Source organism: Callorhinus ursinus, unplaced genomic scaffold (genome assembly GCF_003265705.2).
Source record: "Callorhinus ursinus isolate GAN/ISIS: 27379988/994484 unplaced genomic scaffold, GSC_fseal_2.0 scaffold41, whole genome shotgun sequence".
In the NCBI taxonomy this organism is placed as follows: domain Eukaryota; kingdom Metazoa; phylum Chordata; class Mammalia; order Carnivora; family Otariidae; genus Callorhinus; species Callorhinus ursinus.
The window spans coordinates 700,721-726,588 of NW_027397103.1; the positions used below are offsets into that span (position 1 = coordinate 700,721).

At 47.9% G+C, this 25,868-nt stretch overlaps 1 protein-coding gene across 4 annotated transcripts in view; it reads right to left on the bottom strand.

The window, feature by feature from the left end:
• Positions 1-25,868, bottom strand: part of ACACB (acetyl-CoA carboxylase beta) — a 119,352-nt gene that overhangs the window by 77,467 nt on the left and 16,017 nt on the right. For 2 of the 4 annotated variants that reach the window (XM_073880976.1, XM_025889344.2), the window contains exons 3-4: positions 21,079-21,734; positions 1,622-1,754 (exon numbers count right to left, since the gene is read on the bottom strand). In XM_073880976.1, the coding sequence (XP_073737077.1) occupies positions 1,622-1,754; positions 21,079-21,725 (780 nt within the window). In that variant the 5' untranslated portion in view covers positions 21,726-21,734. Of the gene's footprint in view, positions 1-1,621; positions 1,755-10,213; positions 10,473-21,078; positions 21,735-25,868 lie in introns of those variants that run through there. The other 2 variants (XM_073880977.1, XM_025889348.2) reach the window with 1 other exon arrangement.

The following is a 25,868-nucleotide window of genomic DNA, read 5'->3' on the forward strand; positions in this document are numbered from 1 at the left end:
GAATGGTCAGGTGGAGGATCGAATGGATGGTTGGAGGGGTGGGTGGGTGGGTGGATGGATGGGTGGACAGATGGGTGGGTGGAGGATCAAGTGGATGGATGGGTAGATGGATGGACAGATGGGTGAGTGGGTGGGTGGGTGGGTGGGTGGATGGACGGATGGACAGATGGGTGGATGGATGGACAGAAGGATGGATGAATGGATGGGTGGATGGATGGATAGATAGAAGGATGGATGGATGGTTGGAGGATGGATGAATGGACGAGAGGATGGCTGGCTGGATGGACAGATGGATGGATAGGATGGAGAAGATGGGATGAATGAATGATTTTGATTCCTTTGTTGTCACTTAACATTTTTGAATGCCTAGTATATACCAAGCTACAGTACAATATATTACTTCACTTCACCCTTACTTCAACCCTTGAAAGGGACTGTATTTTTAACTTTATTAGGGGTTAAAGATATTAAAACTCAAGGAGTTCAGGCACTTGCCCCAGGTCACACAGCTAGTAAGTGGCAGAGATGTGACTCCTGAGCCCTGCACAGTCGGATCTGTGCTCTGAACTGCCCCCAACCCCGTGGCTGCCTCTGTATTCTGGAGATTAAAGGCCCCGGACTCGGTGGAGAGGAAAGGCAGTAATATTGGCTGTCCTCAGCAACTGAAAGCAACAGAAAAGGTCCGGTTTCAATTCTTAATGTGCCATGAACTTCCTGTGTGGCATTAGGCAGACCCCTTCCCTCTCTGAGCTTCATCTCCACATAAGGATCTCAGACTGGCCAATGTCCTGGCTCGATCTATAAGAAATAAAACCAAGCTCTAGTGTTCCTGTTTAAAAAAAAAAAAAAAAAAAAAGGCATATGGCTTCAAAGCTCTGACTTACATAGCAAGAACATAACTTTAAGGCCCTTCCATTGCTGACTAATTTTCATGACAGCCCTGAAGGACAAGTCTCACTAGAGAATGGGAATGTGACTGCCTCTATTTTACAGAAGGGGAAACTGAGCCCAGGTGACATATCCTGTGAGTGGCCATAGCAGATGGAGCCCAGAGCCCTGGGCTCAGATTCAGTGTTCTCTCCTTTCAGAAATGCCCCCTGAACAGCAATGACGGGACAGCAGGGCTTTGGTTTTCTTAATCTTATTACCAAAGCAAGGCTTGGTCAAAAAGGAAGGGCTTTGGGTGGCCCCAGGACAGCCAGTTTCCCTGGGCCCCATTTGTTCCAGCACACTCTGGGAGCCCCCAGGGGAGAAAGCCACTGCAGGCTGGCTTGCTGTTCTAATCCCACAGTTGCAGCTTTCCCCTCAGAAGGGCAGAGCTGGGTTTTATGCCTGCCCTCAATAACCTAGAAAGCAATCCCTTGCACGAAGGCACCTTGGGGTCTCTGCAAACCTCAATCTCCTCTTCCGTGAAATGGGGGGGGGGTCATGCACCTATTGCTTCTGGCTGTCAGGAGGGTGAAAGGTGATGAATTCCAGCATGTAGCACTTGGCAAGTGCTCACAGAAGGGTGGCCTGGCCCTTTCTCTGCAGCGTGACCATGAACCTGAAGCAGGTTCTCTCACTTCCAGCTGGGAAGAGGGTTCCCACCCCACCCCGACTGCTGGGACTCCATCTGTACCTTCTCGATGACCCGATTCCCCCCAAAGCGCGTGACAAACTCAGCCGGGGAAGCCACGGTAAAGTCTCTGTGCAGGTCCAGCTTCTTCAGTTCTCGGCCCCTCTTTACCAGGTGGAGTCCCGACATGCTGGGTCTGCAGAGGGGAAAGGACAGACCCAGATGAGCCAGGAAGCCTGGTCCACTCGGGGAGAGAGTCAGGAGCCCAGCACCTACAAAATCAACATCAACAGAGAAGCGGGAGCCCATCAAACCCCTTCTGCTTTGCAGTCCTCACTGGGGACCTTGAAGCGTTTCACAAGGAGACTCAAGAGGCTGGTGCAGGAATGAAGCAGAAGCGATCCCCTGACCTGACCCAAGCTGTACGTTGAGCTCTTTAATCTTAAATTAATTTTTACTTGCTATGCTCCCAATTTATTTATTTATTTTATTTATTTATTTTTTAAAGATTTTATTTATTTGACAGAGAGAGACACAGCGAGAGAGGTAACACAAGCAGAGGGACCAGTAGAGGGAGAAGCAGGCTTCCCGACAAGCAGGGAGCCCGATGCGGGGCTTGATCCCAGGACCCTGGGATCATGACCTGAGCCGAAGGCAGACGCTTAACGACTGAGCCACCCAGGCGCCCCTTGCTATGCTCCCAATTTAAAAACTCAAATAATACAAAAAGGCCTATGGGGGAGGGGGGTTTATGATCAGGGAGAAAGTCCACCCAGTCCAATGCCTGAGACTTATTAAACAGTATTGATCTCTTTCATGCATTTTTCTGTACATGCATCTCAAAACTTTTATAACTGAAAACCAAAAAATGCGTAACAACCAGAGCGCCTGGGTGGCTCAGTTGGTTAAATGTGTCTGACTCTTGATTTCAGCTCAGGTCATGATCTCAGGGTCGTTGAGATCGAGCCCCGGGTCGGGGCGGGAGGTGTCCATGCTCACTGGGGAGTCCGCTTGAGATTTTCTCTCTCCCCCCTCCCTCTCCTCATGCGCTCTAACTAAACAAGATCTTTAAAAAATGTAAAACCACCAAATGGTGGTTCCTTGCCCCATCCCCTCCAGAAGTGCACAACAGAGAAAATCACTTTTCTGGCATTTACACCTCTCCGTAGTTCTAAACAATGTCACCATTAGGTGTACCCTCTTGTGTGACACCATTTGAGACACCATCTACGGATCTTTGATCTTGAGAGATGAAGAATGAGCGCTCTTACTTGGCCATCCCATCTGCTTCCCGTCCCACAACCTCTCAATGCAGGTTCCTCTCAATACAGGTTCCGTATTTGGGATTTCATGAGTCTGGGACTACTCACAAATGAGGGCTGGGGTAGACCAGATTTTCCTTTCTTCTTTTTTTTCCTGGAGACAGTGGTTTTTTTCCTTTGCGTAGCTCTCCTTGCACCTGCTGCTAATGCCATCCACTCCTTCTCATACCCTCCTAGTACACAACATAGTTGATCAGCTCCATCATTCCTCACTGGCGACATCCCTCCTGGAAGCCTCTACTCTCTACACTCATCCTGAATGGCTCTTCTCCAGACCCCCTACACAACTGTCATTCTGAGAATTCCTTTTGCTGACATCCTTAGGATTCCTTTTGCCTTTCCTCGGGGTTTGATCCCTAATTTGGGGGATCAAATGGCTCCCTCTTTCTTGGTGGACTCCCTTGTTTTGTTGGGACACATCCTCCAGTAGTTCTATTTAGTTGAAAAGATGGTACAGTGGGACGGCACATGACAACGGCACCCTCAACATGCCTATCCTGCTTCTGGATGCCCTGGGCTACCTCATCGCTATCACCTTGGAGATTCCCTTTGATTCTACGTTGGATCTGTTTCCTGTCTCCCATGTGTTGCTCTACTTTGGTTTCTTATCTTGCTTCAGTGGAAGACATCCTTCAGTAGCTTTCTAAGAAAAGGTGTTTGGGAATGAGGGGTAGGAATGAACTAATGATTCATAGTCTTGCAAGTTCTGAAACCGTCTTTCTTCTGATCTCACGTTTGACCCTATCATTTGGCTGTGTATGGAATTCTATAACGGAAAACCTTCTCCTTCAGAGTTTTGGAAGACTTGCACCATTGTGTCATAGCTTCCATGGACGCTAGAACCAGAGATGTTCTGATAGCTTGATTCTTCACAGGTGACCTGTTTTTTCACATCCAGAAGCTTACAGGATCTTGTCTCTGTCTTCCATAGTCTACAGTTTCCCAGGGATGTGCTCAGGTATGTGTCTCCTTCCATCCAGTGGGGCTGTGAATCTTCAGGCTCCTTCAATGTGGAAACTTATATCCTGGGATTTGTTTTCAAATATTTCATTCAAATGATTTCCCTGCCTCCTTTGTACTCTATTCTTTCCAGAAGTCTTATTATTTGGATGTTGAAATTCTTAGACTGGCCTGCAAGTTTCTGTCTTTCTCCCCTCTTCTATTTCCTATTCCTTGTGTTTCACTTTCTGGGCGATTCCTTCAGCCTTCTCTCCTAACCTGCCATTGTGTTTCTAATACCCAAGGGCTTGTTATTGGCTCACAAAGTTTCCTTTTTGTGCATCCTGTTCCTATCTGTGCAACACCCTCCCTGGCTTGAAGGAGGGTATTAATGGCAGCTTTTTCAAGTTCTCTTCTCCTGGCATGGTTTCTGTTTCTTCCAAGTCTCCTGTGTCCCTCTGTTTGATTGTTTGGGGCCTGCCTTCCATATTAGAAACTGTAACCAAGCCTCAGTCACTTCCCTGTGACCAAGAGCAAAACTGGAGGGCTGACAGAAGGTACTGAGGTGGGGCCGGTGGACGCTGAGCTCGATGCTCAGGATCGGGGGTGGTGGGGGCCGCTGTGTACCAGGGAACCCCGAGTACACTAGAGTCTTCTTCCTTCAATGGTCCACTACTCAAATGGACAGGAGCTGGGGAAGGAGTGGTGAGGGAAGTGGTGGGACGGTCTGGGGGTGAGGGGGCAGGGCAGGTTTCAGAATTCAGCACCTACACAGACCCTGATCCTTGTGTTTGGGATACAGACCTCATATGCCTCCACTGGGCCCATCAGTCCCCAGTCCCAAGACCCTCTGTTTTTCCCTCTCCAGGGAATGAACCACCTGCTTTTTGCTGAGGTGCAAGTGGGCAACCCCCGGCCACACAAAGCAGGCAAGAAGATCTGGGCATCTTTTACCCAATTCTTCTCATTTTGGTACCCTCTCTTGCCCCCCCTCAAGTGCAGAGGGACCTGATGCTGCCAGTCCCCACACCTTTCAGAGTGCAGATCCGGTAGGTTCTCAGCTGTCCTCGCTACTGCCTTATGACTCAGCTCTCTTAGTTCTGCTAAGCCAGTTACTGCTGTTCATCTGCTTCTGCCCTCTAAAATGCTGTGGCTAATCTTCCCAACTGTTCTGCCAGGCTTGATGGGTTTCCATTTCTCTTTTTAAAAAAAACATTTCTTTGCTGTCGTTTGGTGGGATGTTGACAGGAAGAGGCTCAGGCATGCACATTCAGTCCACTTTCTCTTTTTTCATTTCTTTTCAAGATTTATTTATTTGAGAGAGAGAAAGTGCATGGTGGGGCAGCAGGACAGAGAGTCTTAAGCAGACTCTGCGCTGAGCACGGAGCATCTCATGACCCTGAGATCACAACCCCAGCCAAAACCAAGAGTTGGATGCCCAACTGACTGTGCCACCCAAGCACCCCTCAGTCTACTTTCTTAAGGTGGCGATGAGGCATTAAGCTGAGAGCCATCTGTTTAAGAATGAGGCTAGCAGTTAACCACGCACAGGTATGTCCAGTGGCTGTTGTTGAGGGCAAGGATGAGCGGGTTCAGGGGACCAAAACTTTGGTGAAGAACTAACTGATCATAAGGAACACTGCCGACATGGCACCACCTAATCTGAGAAAAAGGCGGCAAAATTGGAAGCAAATAAATAGTCAGGAAAGAGAAATTCCATTTTATAGATGGGCAAACTGAGTACCAGCGAGGCAAAGAGGTCACAGAGCAAGTCAGCAGGCCTGGGGCTGTAGTAGACACTAGGAAATGTTGGATGTGGGCATTTTCTGCTGTACAAAGTCTTCGTGTCTAGTACGGATCCCCATGGGAAAGCCTCCTACAAACCTGCCGTCTGCCCCTACTCCCCAGTGTGAGCTGCCAAAGGCTCTGCCCATCACAAAGGAAAACACGGAGTTCAGGGCCAGGGGAACAAAAAGAGAAATGAACGATGTGTTTCCATGCCACAAGAGGATATGTGTTTCCAATGAAGACTTTCTCCATTCAGCTGGGCTTAGCCAGAGAGCCTGAATGAATGAACAGACAGATGAGCAAATGATTTCTGGCCCGTAAGAGAACCTCACTGCCTGCCACAAAGTGTGAGCAGCTTTTCTCCTAAGACGTCCTAGGACTGAATCGCTGAAACAAGATCAGACTTAGAAAAGTACTTTGGAAGGTCAATATCATCTTGCAAATGGGAACAGTGCTTTTATCATAATTCAGCCCATCAACCAGCAAGTAGCTCCGTTTGTTTTTAAGGTCTTTTATTTCTTTACAAAAATAGGCCGATGCAGCCGGAAGGCCCTAACCTGCAGGCCCCTGATCTAGGGAAATAGCAAAATGTAATCTCAGGGTGGTAGAGTTATGGGTGGTTTCTGTCTTCTTCTCTTCATCTATACTTGTTAAGTTTCCTGCAATGATATGTTATTCTTTTAAAGATTTTATTTGAGAGAGAGGGAGAGTGAGAGAGAGAGCATGCACAAGGGGGGATGCAGAGGGAGAGGGAGTCCGACGTGGGGTAGGGCTCAATCCCAGGACCCTGGGATCATGACCTGAGCCAAAAGCAGACGCTTCACCAGCTGAGCCACCCCAGCGCCCCAATGGTATATTACTTTCAATAAAGAAGAAAGGCTATGAACTTTGTAATAGGGATGTAATAGGGAAGCCCTGGCCATTCTGGCATCCACTGGGCAAGGTGCTCAGCATCCCCAACTGTAAAATGAGGATAGTAACACGTACCTCACTATGTCGTAAAGGTTAAATAAGACATAGAAAGTAAAAGTTGGCTTCTGGCACCAGTAAACCCTATTATCATTTCAGTGCAGTGAGACCAAGGGGATCAGGGGCTGCTGATCTCCCAGTCTCACCAGGAAATGCATCAGCCACTCCTCTGGCCAGGGTCTCTTCCCCATCCATCCACTCTCCCCCACTCTGTCTACAGCTTTCCCCGACTGGCTGGCTTGATCTTTTGGCTTCAGATGGTCTCAGACATCCCACTTCCAACACAAACATTAAAACCCTAGCAAAATGACCTAAAGCACGGCAAAGAGAAAGGTCAACCGGGAGAAAAACATAATTTTGTAGCCTGCAAAAACCATTCTCAGCTGCCATTTTGATTTCAAAACTGGTGAGAGCGCCCCTCCTTCAGGTGGGTCACAAGCCCGTCATAACTAACTAGGAGGGTGAACACACAATGCTGCTGGAATGGCCCAGTTTCAGACCCAGTCTCCAGGCTGGTGGCTATTTTTATTCGTTTTTGACAAAGCTGGAAGCCAACCAACATTGGCTCCCCAAGGCTGACCTTTGGCCGGCATTTGTTCCAAGGCGAGCGGAGACTTAACTTGTCCAGGGTTACTTTGGAAATGGCTTCAGATGCAATCAGCTACACACCAGAGCTATCAGCCCAACACCAGTCAGCTTCTCAGGCACAAGCCCAGGCAGAAACACCGGGAGGGAAGGGGTAAACATTCTGGAGGGTCACTGTGAATTAGGCACAGGGGGGCTGGCTTCACGCTGAATCCCCACAGCCCCGTGCATGGGAGGCCGCCATTCCCTGTTCAACAACGAGGAAATTGAGGGTCAGAGAGGCCCAAAGACCTCAAATCACACAGCTGACCAGTGGCAACGCTGGGCTTCCAATACGACTCTGACCACGCCCCCTCCCCCCAGAGGCTAAGTTTGAGGCAGAAAGATGGTTGAGATAAATGGGAGTTATCTCTATTGTCTGGACTTTAAAAAACAAGCACCTACATTTGAGAGGCAATCTGTGGACTGCAGGGCTCTCAGCTGGGGCCAGTTTTGCTCCCCAGGAGACATAAGGCCCATGTTTGCAGACACTTTTTGTGTTCACAACTAAGCGGCGGGGGGGGGGGGGGGGGGGGGGGTGCCACTGGCATTTAGTAGGTAGAGGCCGAGGATGCTATTCAATATTCTAGGATGCTCAGGACAGCCCCCACCACAAAGAAATACAGGGCCCCAAGTGTCAACAGAAACCCTGGTAGGTTAGAGCCATCCCCCCAGGCTTTGAATGCAGAATTTACCACTCATGACCTGTGCAGTCTTGGGAAAGATGCTTCCGTAGTGTCCCTCCCTTCCCGCACAGGATCACAATATTGACAACATTAAGAGCGTCTGCCTCAGAGAGTGTGCATCCAGGGCTCAGCACTGGGCCTGGCATGCAGTAAGTGCCTCTCTGCAGGGGAGCCATGATTAAGAGCCCCAGGGTGGAGCCATTGGGTTGTGGCCCTGACATTAACCACCCCTTTCGTCCCTCCCCGATTCCCCCCCCCCCCCCCCGCTTCTCTTTTATAAAACACGGATGCGGCTGCTGAGCCCTGATGGATGGAAAGTCCTCACGATTATCACCGAGCAAGTAAGGCAGAAAGGACGCTGCATCGCTTAGTCAAGGCTGCTAACCTTGAACACATCTTTGGGCTCCCAGACAAAGGGGACCCTTGGAAATTTCTCGGGCCCCCTGCCCCCTTAGCGCTTCCCGGGATGGCCACCTTGGCTAGACCAGGCGTCGTTAAAGCTCGGGTCCAAAACCCAAATCCAGGTTGCCGCCTGCTTTTGGATCTCCAGCTAATCATGGCTTTTGTATTTTTAAATGGTTGAAAGAATCTTATTTTGTGACCCGTGGAAATTACATGAATTTCAAACTTCCATAAATTACGTGTGATTGGAATACGGTGAGACCCATTCAATTATGTATGCTCTGTGGCTGCTGGGGCAGTAAATGGCCGAGCTGAGTAGAGGTGACAGAGACCATATGGTCTCAAAGCCGGAAATATTCGCTATTTGGCCCTGGACGAAAAAGAGTTTGCCAACTCTGAGTTAAGCAGTGCTTTTCAGCTTGACTCTACGCTCCGGCAAGGGAGGAACTTTTAAAAATGCTGATGCCCAGGCCCCACCTGGCCTGATTAATCAGCATCCCTAGGACAGGAGGGATTGTTAGAGGCGGGAGGGATCGTTGCAGGCGGAGGGAGCACACCCAGGCACCTACATTTTTTAAAAGCCCGCCTTCCTTCCCCCTCCTGGGAATTCGAATGTGCAGTTGGGGGTGAGAACCACCCACAGATCACCAACCAACATTTCAACCTGGCAGCTGGCCTTGGTTCTGAGCAGAATTTCCAGGGCGTGAAATCACCTGTAATAGGACAATTACAATTCCTGCAGGTTTATTCTTTCGGGTTAAAGTGGTTTGTGAAAAGTCTTCTTTGGGACTGAACTGTACAATAAAACCTGATTCAAGATTTATATGTTAAACTTTTGTGTAAATAGCCTCACAGATTGGGGGGGCGGGGATATGTCCTTTATGGACAACATGGCCTGCTTCGGGTACACTGTAGGGCTTGAGGGGTTTTGCCAAAGAGGTTAGATCCGGGCTCGGCAAGTGCAAGAAACGTGACTACCATGGTCCACCAAACACTTGGTGCACAAGAAAAGACGGTGATCCAAACCCAGGACCCCTGCCCAACTGCAGATCCTTTGCTCAGACACACCCTGAGCAATAGAAAGATCCCCCTGAAGGCCCCGTTATTCTCCTTTGCAGAAGGACCAGGGAACTGCAAGGTCAGTCTCCCTCCTGGAGGGCTGGCTGCTTGTCTAGGCATATCTCTTGCCCTCTCTGAACCCCCCATCTTTGGACCTAAACAACCATCCTTCCGGCTCCAAGAGACCTCACTTCCCTGACAGGCTTATGAGCTCGGTAACTCTCCAGCAATTGTTAAAAGATCATGGGATGGGCGGGGGTGGGTGGGGAGACGTGGCTACGGGTGAATTTTGTTCCTCTTTTTTGCTTATCTAGAATTTTCTGACTTTTCAACAACAAACATAACGTTACTTTGGTAGTTTTTTTTTTTTTAATGCAATAAAATGAAGACAAGAAATCAAGCAGGTGGGGCCAGGAAGCCCTAGGGCACAGAAATGCCTACACATTGTCCAGAAAACAACCTTAAATGCGATGCCTGCTCAGGTGGCCCTTGATTCGCCCAGGCTTCCTCATCACTTCAAAAAGGCCTGCCTTCCGCAACCATGAAGGCTTTATCAAGGCTAAGGGGAGAAAGAGGAGGAAAGCGTGGCCCCGCGCCAGCCTATCCACCTGTGTGTTCCTAAGCGCCCCTCCAATCAACATCACGGCCAAATCCGGCCAATCCGGCCTCCCCTTCAACCACCAAGGTCAGTTGCAACGCGGGCTGCATCTCCCCAGTGGCCAAACTGAAGCCTGCATTTCTTTGGTGGGGGTGGGGAAGAGGAGGTGGCGCTAAGGGGCCACAGAGCTCGTCTTTACTGGCAGCGGGGGGACACGGTGCATAACTTGGCAAAAAATAACAGTCATTAAAATTGCAGGCTTACTTACTTCACTTTGCGATCAGGGAAACAGACCTTGCACTTGGCAGGGCTCATATTGACCTGCCCGCCGGGCAATCCCAGCCGGCTCCCGCCGGGATGCAGAGCATGCACCCCTTAACCTCCAGAGCGGACCCCGGTCCCGGGGCCCAGCAGGGCAGCCAGGTGGGTCCGAGAGCGGCTCGCGCCGGGTGGTGCTGCAGCCGGCAGGTGCCCGACCAAGCGGGGCGCTTCCTCCATCCCGAAAAGAGTCCTGCGCGCAAGTGTCCCGGGCGGACGCGCCCGCCCAGGCCCCGCCCCCAAGCGAACCCCACCTCCCAGAAGGGTCCCGCCCCCTGCACAAGGCCCGGCCTCCTCACCGGGCCCCGCCTCCTGTCCCCGACAGAACCAGGTCCCGCCCCCCGGACCGGCCAATCACGGAGCCGCCGCTGACCTTGGGCTCCAGGCGACAGCGGCCAGAGACTTAAAAAAAGCCCTCTTGGCCACTTTCCTCCCCAGCTCCCCTGACTGGAGTAGAAGGGTTCCAGGATGGCAACCCCCGCCCTACATCCTGGCAGCTGGGAAAAACTCACAAGCATTTAATGTGCTTGAATACACACAATAGGGAAGTGGTGGAAAATAGGGTTTATTTAAAATATGAGTCAGATGTCACCAGAGTGCCTGGTAAAAGCCCCCCAAGGCAAGTCAACTTCTGGCTTCCAAGTTCCTGTTTTTGCTTATTCTTTCACCTCTATTCCCGGGGACATGTTTGCTCCAGGCCCTTCCGCCCCCAGAGTGAGATCCTAACACACACTTCGGATCACCTCGGTTACCCGGTAAAAGGAGCTCTTTCGAGATAGGAAAGACCCCAGCTGCCCTGTGACCCTAAATAGGTTTCTTTCTGGCTTCCAGTTATGGAATGAATAAGTCACGGGAGTGAAAGGGACAGCATAAGGAATAGAGTCCTCGGTGATGTATGGTGGCAGCTAGTAATAAGCTGCTTTCTGCTAAGACTAACACACACCGAGTGCTCTTTTGTGCCCTTGTCTTCTTTCATAGCCATCCTTTTGTTTTTGTTTCCGTAATGCTGATAAGGAAATGTGCCCCCAGAGATGGATGTTTCCCAAGGGTGACGGAGCTGAGCTTTGAACCCAGGCAAACCGATTCCAGTTCGAATGAATGAATGCTTCTGCAAGGAGTTATAATAAATGAAAAGGATCGAAAACACTGCCTAGGAAACACTGCATAATAATAAATGCAGCCTATGTTCACAGCAAACAAAATCCAAAAAATAATGTAAATGTTTGCGAATGAATCCCCATAGAAAGGCACAGCTAGGGCCACGCCTCCAGGAGGTGCCGTCGGTGTGGCCACAATGTGAATTCCTCCCCTAGGAATTGTATAAGCAGCGCTGCCTGAGGGCACCAGTTAGCTGTGCTCTAACCATTTGGGAACTTTCTCAGCAAAAGGATTAAAAAATAAAACAGGTGAACAAAATTCTCAGTTCTTCAGAATTTCTAGAAGGTTCTTCATGGCCTTGTCTTCACTCCCTCCAAAAAAACCCACCGACTGTAGCCTGATTTACTTTCTAAAGTTCCAAACTAAACCCCCCCAAAATTCATGCTTGAAATGACCCAAATTTAAATATAATCATCTCAAAATAGGGAAAACAATTAAAATCAGGAAATGAAAATATTTGAAAACACCCCTACCCTACCCCCAATCAGTTAGGATCAAATGGGAGAGAACTTCTTCACTAATCCAGCCTTGGAGACATCCTAACACACCTCACTTTTACACGGGAGCTTCTCAAGAAAGGCATTTCACTTCGATGTCTGCGCTTTGCATGTCATCAGAGTGATCGTGACTTGGATTTTTCTCTGCCTGCATTATAAGGTATAGAAGATAGGAAGGAAAGAATAATGTCCATGCCTACGCACAACACTGCCTTTAAATAAACATCTCCTTTAAACAGCCGTCACTGTGATTTCAATGACACGCTCCGAACTTGGCTGCAGATGCGCTCTCGTGCTATAAGCCCTTCTGCTCAGACTCCTCAGAGGCTAAATTTAACTTGTTGGTACTGCAGAAGGAAAACCCAGGTCAGTGGCAAAACACACAACAAGAGAGTGCACTTGCAAGTGGCTAGCCACACAGAGGAAAGGCCTGAGCAGTGAGTGGCCTCGTGCCTGTCCCCATGCTCTAGGTGATCGTGAGCAAACGCCTTCTCTCCACTTTTCTGTGGCATCATCCACATATAATGTGCATTCATTCAAAGAAAAATAAAATAATCCCTTTCGATATGTGATGGGGGCAATGTTACATCAGGCATAGAGCAAAAGTGACAGATTTTTCTAAAGCAGGATACAGATATTTGAGAGAGAGAAAGGGATGTTCAGGCGCTCTATACCCTGTATGAATAGCTAACCTCTTCCAAACCTCAATATCCAGTCCATAAATGAAACAATGCAAAAACAGGGACCCCCCCCTTTCCCCGAAGCTCCCAGAAAACACCTTAGGAGCTAAAAAGTTTTGGAAATGGGGTTTCTGCCAGCCCCTTCCTAAATCAATAAAGGAATGAATAAATTAAAACATGATCAAAAGACCCATGGGATTTCATTGAGGGTCAAAAAAAAAAAAGTATAGGCAATTTAAAGTTTTCTGACCGGCTGGCTACTCGGGGCAGGGAAGAGGTGCAGAGGGTGATGATGAGCAGGAAGGACCTGGGGGATGCCCACTGGAAGCCGCCCCGGGATGCTACTTGGGACAGAAGGGTGCAGCGAGGTCCCAGGTGTCAGCTTGCTCGCCCACTGTTCCCTCACTGCACCTCCCCGGGATCTGAGGTCTGCCTTGGGAAACCTCTCTTAAACTCAACACTCTTGGCATGGAAGCGAGCAGCAGAGGGGAGGCAGCAGGGGAAAGCCCCAGGCCCTGCATGCTGCTTTGTATTTCATCCCTTTGTCAGGGACACTTCACCTGCTTCCCTCCTCTTCCTCCTCTGTGGACACAGGTTGCTATACCTTAAAGTTGTATGCCTGGCGGGGCTTGGGAAGATCCATGACCACAGGGGAGAACTCTGGAAGTTGCCCATTCCAGCGCTAGCACCCAAGGCAGCCCCTGGGTCGTCCACACCTGCCACTCCTTCTCACGTGATCTCAGCATGCTTGTGAGGTGGACACCAGCATTATCTCGTTTCGACAGAGAAGGAAATTGCAGACGAGAGAGGTCCGTGGGGCTGGTCTGCGGTGGGAAGCCAGATCTGTCTCGACTGCGGGTCCCGGGTATGACACCGTGCTTTGCATCGAATGATGAAGATCGCGCAGTGGCACGGCTTTAAGTGCCGGGCTCCTGGTCACTCAAGTAAGCCTGACACCAGCCCTGTGAGGTAGGGACCACTGTGACCTCGTTCTGGAGGATGCTGAAGCACAGAAAGGGAAGAGCTCGGCCCAGGCCACCTGACAGCCGAATGGAGGGGTCAGGGTGCCAGGTTGCAGCCGGCCACTCTCTCCCCCTCGATGGGAAACGCTCCGGGCATGTGGCCTCGTAGGCCCCTCCGCTGGCCTCTCCTAGGGCAGGAGGCAGATCCCACTGTCTGTGCATCCATAGTGCTGTCACAGAGCCTGGCACCCAGCAGGGCTGCGATAAATGCTTCCAAGCCGATGAAGGGATGGGACAAACCTTGGCTTCTCCACGTGACCGTTTCATCTCTGACTCCGTCCTTAGGCTTACCTGGTACCCAGACCATCCACAGTAACCGGCCAAGGAGAAAATGGTTCTAAATTAACAAACTTTACCACAGCCCTCTCCCCCACCATGTACCTCTCCATACATGAAGAAACAAAAGCAAAGGACCTCAGAGCATCCCAGTCCAGCCCCGACAGGGTAGGTGACATCCCCAAGGTCACACAGCTTAATGGCTGCCCTGCCTCCTGACTCTTCTCACTAATGCTAAAAACAGGTTAGGAGGAGGGTGGAAACATCTTTCCTGGAGCCCAAGTTAGGCGTCAACAGTGGGAGTTTGCAGACCAGTTTCTGACCCGCACCTGCGGAGGGTCTGGGTTCCAATGGCTCTCAGGGCCTATGATCATCCTGCTGGGAGACCCCTGATAGACCCCCGAACCTCTCTGGGCGTCAGCTTCTTATGCAGGAAGTGAGAGGACTGGTTCACTTTTTTCCCCAATACTTTTTATAATGTTTTATTAGTAAACATTATTAATATTTGTTATTAACAATATTTACAGCAGGGCGCCTGGGTGGCTCAGTTGGTTGAGCGACTGCCTTCAGCTCAGGTCATGATCCTGGAGTCCCAGGATCAAGTCCCGCATCGGGCTCCCTGCTCGGCAGGGAGTCTGCTTCTCCCTCTGACCCTCTTCCCTCTCATGCTCTCTATCTCTCATTCTCTCTCTCTCAAATAAATAAATAAAATCTTTAAAAAAAACAATATTTACAGCAGAAAGTTAGAAAATGCAGAAGAAAATTTAAATGACTTATAATTGCACCATATAAAGACAATGATTGCTAACTATTTTGACACATTCCTTATAGACTTTCCAGACACACACACACACATTTATTAAGCACAAGCATTATCTGTGCTTTCTAACTGACAGGGAACATTGTAAGCACATTACATTATCCACAATCCCTTATCTGAAACTCGAAACTCCCAGGACTTAGTATGCTTTGGAATTTGAGAACTTTTGGCGGGGGATGATAAAGCTTTATGTTTTACATTTTCATGTTACTATTTCCGCAGCAGAAGGCATGAATATTCACACAAAACAGGATAAACAAAGACTACAGACAACTTCACATCTATTCAAGGTGGATTTTTCTTCTAAATGAGTTCATGGCCAACTTACGAGCTTCTGGGTCATAACTTTAAATTTCAGGACTGCAGTTGAGCTATCCCAAACCTGTCCCATCCCATTCAGTCCAAACATGCACCCCACAGGGTAGAACTATTAGGGTTGTTACCTAGTTAACTAGTAAGACACGGCTCTGAACCGGTACCTTACCCCAGACCCATTGTGCACCAACCACATTGCCCCTTGTTGACCAAAGTGGGATGACCCCGTAAACTTCATTGCACAATATGTGAGCAACTATTCTGTCACATGTAATGTTCTCACCAGATTTGTTTCTAAGGGTTTGCATGGGAATTCCAAACCTTGGGGACTATTTCCAAGTCCAAGGAAGAGCCAATCCCAACCCCTGGCCTGAGATGAACCCAAAAGGGAAGGGAAAAGAAGGCGACTTGAACAGACAGCACAAAGTCATTGGGCCCATAATTGTAGCCCGCCCTCACCAGCTGGGAAGATGGAAGGGAATAGGGAGATTGTACAACCATATAAAATGCAGAAGAAAAATTGGGGTTTAACCAAAGAACTAATCTACAAAGTTACAAGATTTATGCAGAAACAGTTTTATGAAAACAAAAATGCTATTGCTGCCAAAGAGCAACAATAAAATGCCTATTCATCCGTCCATCCATCCATCCATTCACCCATTCATTCATTCGTCCATCCATTCATTTGTGCATTTATTCATTCATTATCCATCCATTCATCCATTCATCCATCCACCTACTCATCTATCCACCTACCCATCCATCTATCCATCCATCCATCCATTCATTTGTGCATTCATCCATCCATCCATTCATTTATCCATCGGTGCATCCATTCATTCATTCATCCAGCCATCCATGCATCCATTCGTTCATTCCCAGATTCATTCATAAAGTGTTTTGCATGCCCCAGGAATGCAGAGTTCTGTCTTTGGCAAGTATGGGTTGATCACTGCTTCATGCATTTATTTATTCAGAGTCTACCATGAACCCACATTAGGTTAGGCAGTGGGGAAAAGCAGAAACCCATATGGCCCCATTTTCATGGAGTTTGCCAGCCAGTGTAGGAGATAGGTAACAACCAAGTCAACACATAAGGAAATTAAAGACACAATCTCCAGGAGTGATTAAGTATTGTGAAAACACACCAGAGCAATCAATCAAGAAACAGAGCCATATGGGGAATACTTTAAAGATGGCAGAGGGGGGCACCTGGGTGGTCCAGTTAGTTAAATGTCTGCCTTTGGCTTACGTCATGATCTCAGGGTCCTGGTACTGAGCCCCGCATCAGGCTCCCTTCTTAGTGGGGAGTCTGCTTCTCCCTCCCTCTCTGCCTCTCCCCCCTACTCATGCTCTCTCTCTCTCTCAAATAAATAAAATCTTTAAAATATAATAAAAATAAATAAAAAATAAAAATGGCAGAGGGACAGGGAAGGCCCTTCAGAGGAGGTGACTTTGATGCGGAGGCAGGATGGACTACAGAATGTATGGGGCACAGTACAACATGAAAATGTGGAGGCCCTTGTTCAAAAGTTGAGAATTTCAAGAGGGTGACAGCAGAGCTGACTACACAGGTCACACACCTTGAAACAGGCCCTGAGGGGGGGGGTTAAGGGCATGAGGGGGAAAGTGACCATTTCAGTTCAGAGGGAACAGCAAGCACAAAGGCCCAGAATGGGGATGCAAGTGTAAGGATTCTGGAAACATGAGGGCACAGGGGGAAGACAAAGGCCCCTTTGAAGATCATTCAAAAAGAGCTCCCCCCAAGCCACAAAAGTAAACAGGCACCTTTTCTATCCAGCTGCCTAGCTGGTGGCCTGGCAGGAAGAGGCCAGCATGGACCACACGGAGACCTTCGAGGTGACACAGAGGCCAAGCGGCTCTCTGGAGAAACTGCCAGCAGCAGGGAGGATCCACGGATATATCTATGCCACTTCTCTGCTGTGGCTTCCACGTTAGTATAAACCCCTGGAATAAACTCCCCAGGTCTTAGTTCTCTGTCTGCGAAATGGGAAGAACTGCAAGAACTAGCTCAAACCCCTACTCCCTGCCTCCATATTGCAGAAACTGAGCCTCAAAAGGTTAGGGGATGTACCTGAGAGTGCAGAGCATTTAGCAGCTGATCAGAAAAAAAAAAAAATAATAATAATAATACAGGGAGATTCCTGGATTCTAACAGGGACTCTTTATCACCACCTTGGCCTTCTATGTCAGGCTTCATTTCCTCAATCCTCCAGCTGGTTGCAAGCCACCTGCCCACATCTCAAAGTGGCCTGGGCATTTCCACCCTGTACAAGGGAAAAAGCCCAGCAGTGGCCCTCCACAAAGCAACACTCTGGAGGGTTTGGGGGGGTTTGGGAGGTCCCCCTGAACATTTCTCCAGAGTTGAGCCAAGACGCTACCAACGGATGTGAGCAAATGGGTCAATGGGGGGCTGCCAAACACCAGGCTATTAAGGGTCCCAAAGATGCCAAAATACCAAGTCAAAAACCCCTACAAGAGGATGATGGAACACTCGGCTTCATTCTGATATCATTGTTTCCAACAGGCTGGAACACACAGGTTATGATGTCATTGTTTTCATCCAACCAACCACCAGAGACAGCAGCACCAGGACAAGTGTCTAAGTGTCTAAGTGAAGATACCGCCCCATGGGATTCTCATTCCAGGTCATTAGGAACAATGAACCCACGCTGGTCTCCTCCAGCAGAGGCCCCTCATTTGGGGACCTTACTGGAGATGGAAATGTTCCTCACAGAAATGCCAGTATCTCGGGAGGCACCAGCAGAACTACCTGAGCTGTCCTGGGTGCCAAAATCCTAAATTCCACACTCTGGAAAGCACACAGATTGGGGGCAAAATAACCATATGCCCAATGAGATTGGCGACCAGGGGTCACACTTCAGGGGGCTGGTCCAGCCTCCTCATGCTGTAGATGAGGAGGCAGAGGTTCAGAGAGGGTAAGGGACCCACCCAAGGTCACACAGCACACTGGTCCTCCTTGTGCCCTGTGTGGCCCTTTGCATCTCCCACTACCCCACAGTTTATAAAAAACCAACATCCCTCTGCCCCCCTCCCCCCAGTCCTGATAAAAGATTTACCTACAGTGCTAAGTTTCTATGTCATGAAGATACAAAGGCAGAAAACTCTTTTACTATTTAGGCACACTGTCATGCAAAGACCAGGCCCTTAGTTAAATATCTTTTGCCTTCATAAATTGACGAGCTCAAAAAAGCTGTGGTTTAAGCACAAACCAGCAAAAACCCCTAAAAATGGAGGTGGAAGACAGTGAGTAGTGGGGAAACAGTGGGAGACAGTGGGGAGACTTGCCCCAGCTCCATATTTTAACCTACCATTTATTGAGTGCTTCATTCTCTTGCTTAATACCTTAGACACGTTAGTTCGTTTGATCCTCACAACCTTCTAGGAATCCAAAACTCGGGAGAAAATAATACTAGTAATAATGTTGCTATTTGGGCCTACCGTCTTGATAAGTTTTTAATTAGCATTGGTAGAAATAATTCACATAGGGCGCCTGGGTAGCTCAGTCATTAAGCGTCTGCCTTCGGCTCAGGTCATGATCCCAGGGTCCTGGGATCGAGTCCCACATCAGGCTCCTTGCTCCACGGGAAGCCTGCTTCTCCCTCTCCCTCTCTCCCTGCTTGTGTTCCCTCTCAGGCTTTCTCTCTCTGTCAAATAAATAAATAAATTCTTTAAAAAAAAAAAAAAAAGAAAGAATTCACATGGTTGACTTCTTATCCATTAGGGCTGAAGCTGGGCTGTTGTAATAGCCAGCAGCCCCATGACACCATTTAAATTTCAAGGAATTAGGGCGCCTGGGTGGCTCAGATGGTTAAGCGTCTGCCTTTGGCTCAGGTCGTGATCCCAGAGTCCTGGGATCGAGTCCCGCATTGGGCTCCCTGCTCCTTGGGAGCCTGCTTCTCCCTCTGCCTCTCTCTCTCTTTCGCTCTATGAATGAATAAATAAAATCTTTAAAAAAAAATAAAATAAATTTCAAGAATTAAAATTAAATTTTTAAGTCCACTTCTTCCATCACACTAGCCACATGTCAATCTCCATAGTCACATGTGACTAACGGCTACCATATTGGACAGCACAGTTCTAGAACATTCCATTCTAGAACATTCCCTCATGGCAGAAAGTTCTGTTGGCCTGCTCAAGTCTAATTTGAAAGTTGCCTCTTCCAAGAGCTCTCCACTGACCTGACCACCTCATTCTAAAATAGATCCCCTCAGGTACTCTGTCTCCTGTACCTTGCCTTCCTCCTGGCATTGGACACACTGAGAGATGATCTTATCGGTTTATCTGTTTATTTGTACTTTGCCCATCTCCCTGCTGGGGCGCTCCTTGAAAGTAGCAACATATCCATCTTGCTTCCTGCTGGGGCTGTTGTGATAAATGTATCTCGCCACCTTTCCTACTTAGATACCCCTTAGCAACTCCGGGATGGACATCCACTTCTAACATAATCTCTGATGTTTGTCAGTTTGGGTGAATTCATTTAATCTGCTTTTCCCTAATCCCTGTCGAAACTGTCACACTGAAGTTAAGAACCAGTTCAGAGGAGTGTGAATGTTGGCCATCACTGGAGGGACCACACCGCAGCATGGTGGACCCACGTCTGCAGTCTGGCGGACCTGGCCCCAAAGCTTGGCTCTGCCCCTTCCCAGCTGTGTGATCTTGGGAAACGTACTTCACCTCTGAGCCCCAGTTTTATCATCTGCAAAATGGGGATCCACCGCCACCAGCCTTATACTGTTATCCTAAGGGACCAATGGATAATTGATATAAACTGTAAAGTGATGGGTGAAGCGGGTGCTGGGGGGCGGGGGACAAAGAACAAGCCAAGGAAAGGAGCTATAGGGGAATCTACTGCTTATTAAGTACCTACTCTGTACCCAACTCCATGCATACTTTACAAACATTATCCCACTGAATCCCTTGAGCATTTTCCAGATGAGGAACTGAGGCCAGGAGAGATGAATGCCATGACCAAGGTCACACAGTGGGGGGGTGGCAGAGCCAAGGTTGAACCAACTCTGGTTCTGACACTTTGTACCAGACCCTGAAGCCTTCCCTTCCTTGAACCCTTCCAGAACCTCAAACTAGCATCCCCCTGAAGATCATCAGGACGGGGAACACTAGCTTTTTCTCTTTTCTCTACCTTCTACTTCCAGTCACCAGGGTTCAAATTAAGCTCCCTGGGAACATGGGTGCCTATGGATGAAGCCACCTCCTCGTCCAGGCTTTTCACGTTTGGGAGAGAGAGTACAAGAGGTGCTGAAAAGAACAGCCAGTGAGGTTCTATCCCCAGAGGAGGGAACGGACCAGAAGGAGGGAAGAGACACTGGAAGGGGGGCAGAGAGCTCTCCGACTGGCGAAGTGATGGTTGATGGCTCTTTTCTTTTCCCTGCTTGTCTGTTTCCCGAGTTTTCCACCCGGAGCTACTATATTCTGTTTGTAATTGGGGAAGGGAGGTGGCAAAGCTTGAACACAAGGACAAAAACAAAGCCACCAACTGCACACCTAGGACATACTCCCACCCATAGTGGACCGATGGGCATTGGTTTGCAGCGAACGTATCTGAGTTTCTGCTTTGAAGGCACCCTGAGAGGAAGGCATGTATTCCAGTTGTCAGTTACCCGTTGAAAGGACCAACGAACAAATAAATGAATGTCTCTTCAGGAGGCAGGGAAACCGTCCCTCCCTCACTGTCCCGGGTGGCTCAGGTCAGCCTTCACGCATTCGGCTTAAATTATGATGAGTCACACACAAGGCTGTCTTCCCCAACAAGGCCAAGCTCTTCTAAAAGCAGTCTCCTGGCACACGGCCCTGTACATGCAGTAGATGCTCAATAAATAATTTTGAAAGGAAGGAAGGAAGAAGGCAAGGCTTATGGTTTCTGCATTTCCCGTAACTACCCTCAAGACACGTGGGCATCAGCGGACGGCTTGACTGAGTGGGGAAGGGGCAGCCCCCCACCCTAACTCTGCACCTCCCACTTATGAGGACTTAGGTCAAGTTACCTTATAGCAGGGACTGGGTTCTCGAACTCGCCTACAGTCTGAGCAGCCTCCAGGGACAGGGTCCCCAGGCTGGGCCGGCTGCCCTTCCGGGAAGACTCTCGGAACAAGCCAGCGCCAGGGTCCTCATCGGAGGAATTGTCATCAAAGGATCCCAGGATGAAGTTGGTCATCAGCTGCCTCTTGATGTACTCCTGCTTTTCGTCTTTTTTGGAGAGGGGTCTGGCTTGCTGGCCCTGGGGCTTGGCTGAAGATGACAGGCCATTGGTATCTGGGGTCTTCAGGCCTTTGGTCCCTGTCCCATTGGCTTGGAGCACTGCGGGGGTGCTATCTGAGGAAGAGGGATTTCCTGGGGGGTTCTGGTGTGGGGGTGGCCTGGAAGTTCTTTGCCGACAGGCATCTTTGGGACCTTTGTGGGAGGCTGGCTCAGCCTGGTCAGGAGTCTCTGGCAGAGGGCTGCGGTCCTCAATTTTCTGGGGTGGCTCCCCTGAGCTGTCTGAGGCTGGAAAGGGCTCCCGGCTTGGGATAGAGCTCCCTTCTGATTTACTCTTGGTGACTTGCTTTGAGTCCGTCATTTTCCCCCAGATTTTTAACCAGGAAAAGGTCAAGCAGGAGAAAATCAAATAAGATAGAAAAAGAAGCAATATCATTCAAAAAACCTGTAAGGAAAAAAAAGGAAAGACATTTTAGAGTCTACGAAATTGAGTTATTTCCTCTTAAAGGGCCTCACGGCAGCTGGGGTTCTGTGTATTCAGCTGGGAGCACCAGAGGCGAAAGGCAGTGGACAAAGCAGCCCTGCCCACCATGTTGTCTGTGGCCCTGGGCACATTCCTGAACGCCTCTGGATGTCAGTTTCTCACCTCTAATTTGGGTACATGAACACATGCTCACCAAAAATCAGAAACATGCATGGAAGAGAGAAACAGATCATGCCTGCTAAAGGACTCTTGTTATTGACTCATAAAACCCAGAAAGTAGAAACAATCCAAATGTCCATTAACTGAAAAATGGATTTTAAAAAAAGGTGATCTATTCATACAATGGAATATCACACAGTTGTAAATAAAAGGAATGGAGGGGCACCTGGGTGGCTCAGATGGTTAAGCATCTGCCTTTGGCTCAGGTCATGATCCTAGGGTCCTGGGATGGAGCCCCATGTCAGGCTTCCTGCTCAGTGGAGGGTCTGCTTCTCCCTCTCCCTCTGCCTCTCCCCCTGCTTGCGCGCTTTCTCTCTCAAATGAATACATTTAAAAAATCCTTTTTTTAAAATTTTTTTTTAAAGATTTTGTTTATTTGACAGACACAGCGAGAGAGGGAACACAAGCAGAGGGAGTGGGAGAGGGAGAAGCAGGCTTTCTGTTGAGCAGGGAGCCTGATGTGGGGCTCGATCCCAGGATCCTGAGATCATGACCTGAGCTGAAGGCAGACGCTTAACAACTGAGCCACCCAGGCGCCCCGATAAAAAAAAAAATCTTAAAAAGAAAAAAAAAGGAATGGATCACTGGAATTGCTACAACATGGACGAATCTTGAAAACATTATGTCAAGTGAAAGAAACCAGTCCTAAAAGACAACACTGTACGATTCCATATATCCCAGAATAGGCAAATTCATAGACACAGAAATATTAGTGGTTGCCTAGGGCTGGTGGGATGGAGCTAAAGGGTACAGGGGTTCTGTTTGGAGGGTGAAAATGTCCTAAAACTGTAGTGATAGAAAAAATAAAATAAAATAAAGTAAATATAAAATAAAATAAATAAAATTGTAGTGATGGTTGCACAACTCTGTGAATGTACTGAAGTATGTAGTTTACATGAGTGAACTGGATGGTATATGAATTATATCTCAATAAAGCTGCAGTCGAAAAAGAAACAAAAGACCCTGCACTATATTCCAATTCATAGATATAAACAGACTGTTGCTTTTGTCATCATCATCTTCATCATCGCCACCATCATCATCATTGTATTCCTCTATTACTGTCAGAATCATCATCATGGTTCTGGAAGGAGGAAGGGCACGTTGCCTTATCTTCTTCCTAGCACTAGTATACCTGGCATGGGGTATGCTTATAATTAGAATGAAAACCCAGCAAGGCCAAGGGGAGTCTGTTCTGTTCCAGGGTCTAGAACAGTATCCAGTAACAAGTGAGAGCTTGGGGCACCTGGGTGGCTCAGATGGTTAAGCATCTGACTTCAGCTCAAGTTGTGATCTCCAGGTCCTGGGATCAAGCCCCAAGTTGGGCTCTTTGCTCAGCAGGCAGTCTGCTTCTCCCTTACCCTCCACCTCTCCCCCTGCCCCTGCTCATGTTCTCTCTCTCTCCCTTTTCAAATCAATAAATATCATCTTTTTTAAAAAGTGAGAGCTTAACAAAAGACTGAAATTAATTTTGTCAAATACATGAATTCAGATTTCTTACCATGCCTCTTCCTGCCACACTAACTCTGTCCTATTAATGAGTAGATCATTGCTATTTGAAGTAAATATTGTTGGGGCTCCTGGGTGGCTCAGTCATTGAGCGTTTGCCTTTGGCTCAGGTCATGATCCCAGGGTCCTGAGATCGGGCCCTGCATCGGGCTCCCTGCTCAGCAGGAAGCCTCCTTCTCCCTCTCCCACTCCCCCTGCTCGTGTTCCCTCTCTCGTTATGTTTCTGTCAAATAAATAAAATCTCTTTTTTTTAAATGAAGTAAATATTGTTTTTAAGAATATGTGAGAGACAGAGAGAGAGCACAAGCAGGGGGAGGGGCAGAGGGAGAAGCAGATGCATCACTGACCTGATGCAAGGCTCGATCCCCAGATTTCGGGATCATGACCTGAGCCGAAGGCATATGCTTAACTGACTGAGCCCTACAGGCGCCCCAGAAGTAAATATTTTTAAAGAAGCAAACAAAAACACAAACTGAACATGCTGAAATTTCAGAACAACAGAAGTATTAAAAAATAAAAAGCAGGATCGCAAAGTTCAAGCATATCAATTTAGTATCTAAAAGGTTTTTTCTTTTTAAATTTCAACATTATGTTCTTAAGGGGAAAAGTTCTCAAGTTTTCCCAGAACTGCATGATCTGAATACTTCCTGCAGACTTTGTACAACAGAATTTGCCGAAATGTTGTCAAGGGTATTTTCCAAGTTATACCTAGGATCAAGAGGGTTTGTCTTTTAAGGCCATCAAGTTTCTTTTTAAAGAAAAGCCAGTCAAGGGTGGTTCAGCGTCAATCAACGTAACAAACCACGTTCATTGAACAAAGAGGGAAACAACATGCTCACCTCAATTAACACCAAAAAAAGCATTTGGCAAAATACAACACCCTTTCGTGATTAAAAAAAAAGTCAGAAAAATAGGAACAGAAAGGAACTTCAATGTAATAAGGCACATTCATGAAAAACCTACAGCTCACATATATTCTGTGGTGAAAAACTGGAAGCTTTTCCCCTAAGATCAGGAGCAAACAAGGATGCTCACTTTTACTACTGCTATTAAACTTTGTACTGAAGGTCCGAGCCAAAGCAATTAGACAAGAAAAAGAAATAAAAGCCATTCAAATTGGAAACAAAGAGAGAAAATCATCTTTAATCATTGTCGGCATGATCATATACAGGTTTCCCTGCCACCCAAAAGTAGAGAGGTTCTTATGAAAACTTTCCTAAGTTGAAATGGCATAAAGCAAAGAAGAAATTACCATTAATTTATATGGAAACATTTTTGAGCATTCCTAGACCCATAAAATAACCTCTCTTTTCTGGATAGCTTAGGACACATCTTGCTAATGGATGCACAAAATAAATCAAGACAAAGCTCAGATGCTCAAAGACACAGTTCAAACCTATGGTGCCTTGAGGCTGAGATGCTGAGTGTAGTTCTTGCCAAAGGAGCTTGGCGGTGCTACGGCCACTGCTCAGGGTATGTGCTGCCTCTTTAACAGCTCTCTGCAAAACAAATGCTGAATGCCATTTTCACTTTTCACCTTTTCTCCTAAAAGCAAAAATCCTCTTCTGATTTCTTCCGGTTAGCAAAAACAGCCACTAATGTAGATCTAATGTAGGTCTTTTACAAAAGCAAAGTGGCATAATGTGAACTTTCAAAAAGCGGGAGATACCTGTCTATAGAAAATCCTAAAGAATCCACACATACAAAAAAATCCAAATAGGAGTAATAAACAAGCTAAGCAAAATTGTAGGATACAAGATCAATTCATTGTGTTTCTATGTACCAACAATGAACAATCTGAAAAGAAAATTAAGAAAACAATTCCAGGGGCACCTGGGTGGCTCAGTCAGTTAAGCATCTGCCTTTGGCTCAGGTCGTGATACCAGGGTCCTGGGATCGAGCCCCCCATTGGGTTCCCTGCTCAGCTGGGAGCCTGCTTCTCCCTCTCCCTCTCCCCCGTTTGTGCACTCGCATGCTCTCTCTCTCAAATAAATAAAATCTTAAAAAAAAGAAAACAATTCCATTTACAATAGCATCCAAAAAAAATAAAATATCTAGGAATAAATTTAACCAAGGAGGTGAAAGACCTGCACAATGTTGGTGCACAAAACATTGCTGAAAGAAATTAAAGAAGACCGGGCACCTGGGTGGCTCAGTTGGTTAAGCGACTGCCTTCGGCTCAGGTCATGATCCTGGAGTCCCGGGATCGAGTCCCGCATCGGGCTCCCTGCTCAGCGGGGAGTCTGGTTCTCCCTCTGACCCTCTTCCCTCTCGTGCTCTCTATCTCTCATTCTCTCTCTCTCAAATAAATAAATAAAATCTTAAAAAAAAAAAAGAAATTAAAGAAGACCTAAATAAATGCAAGCC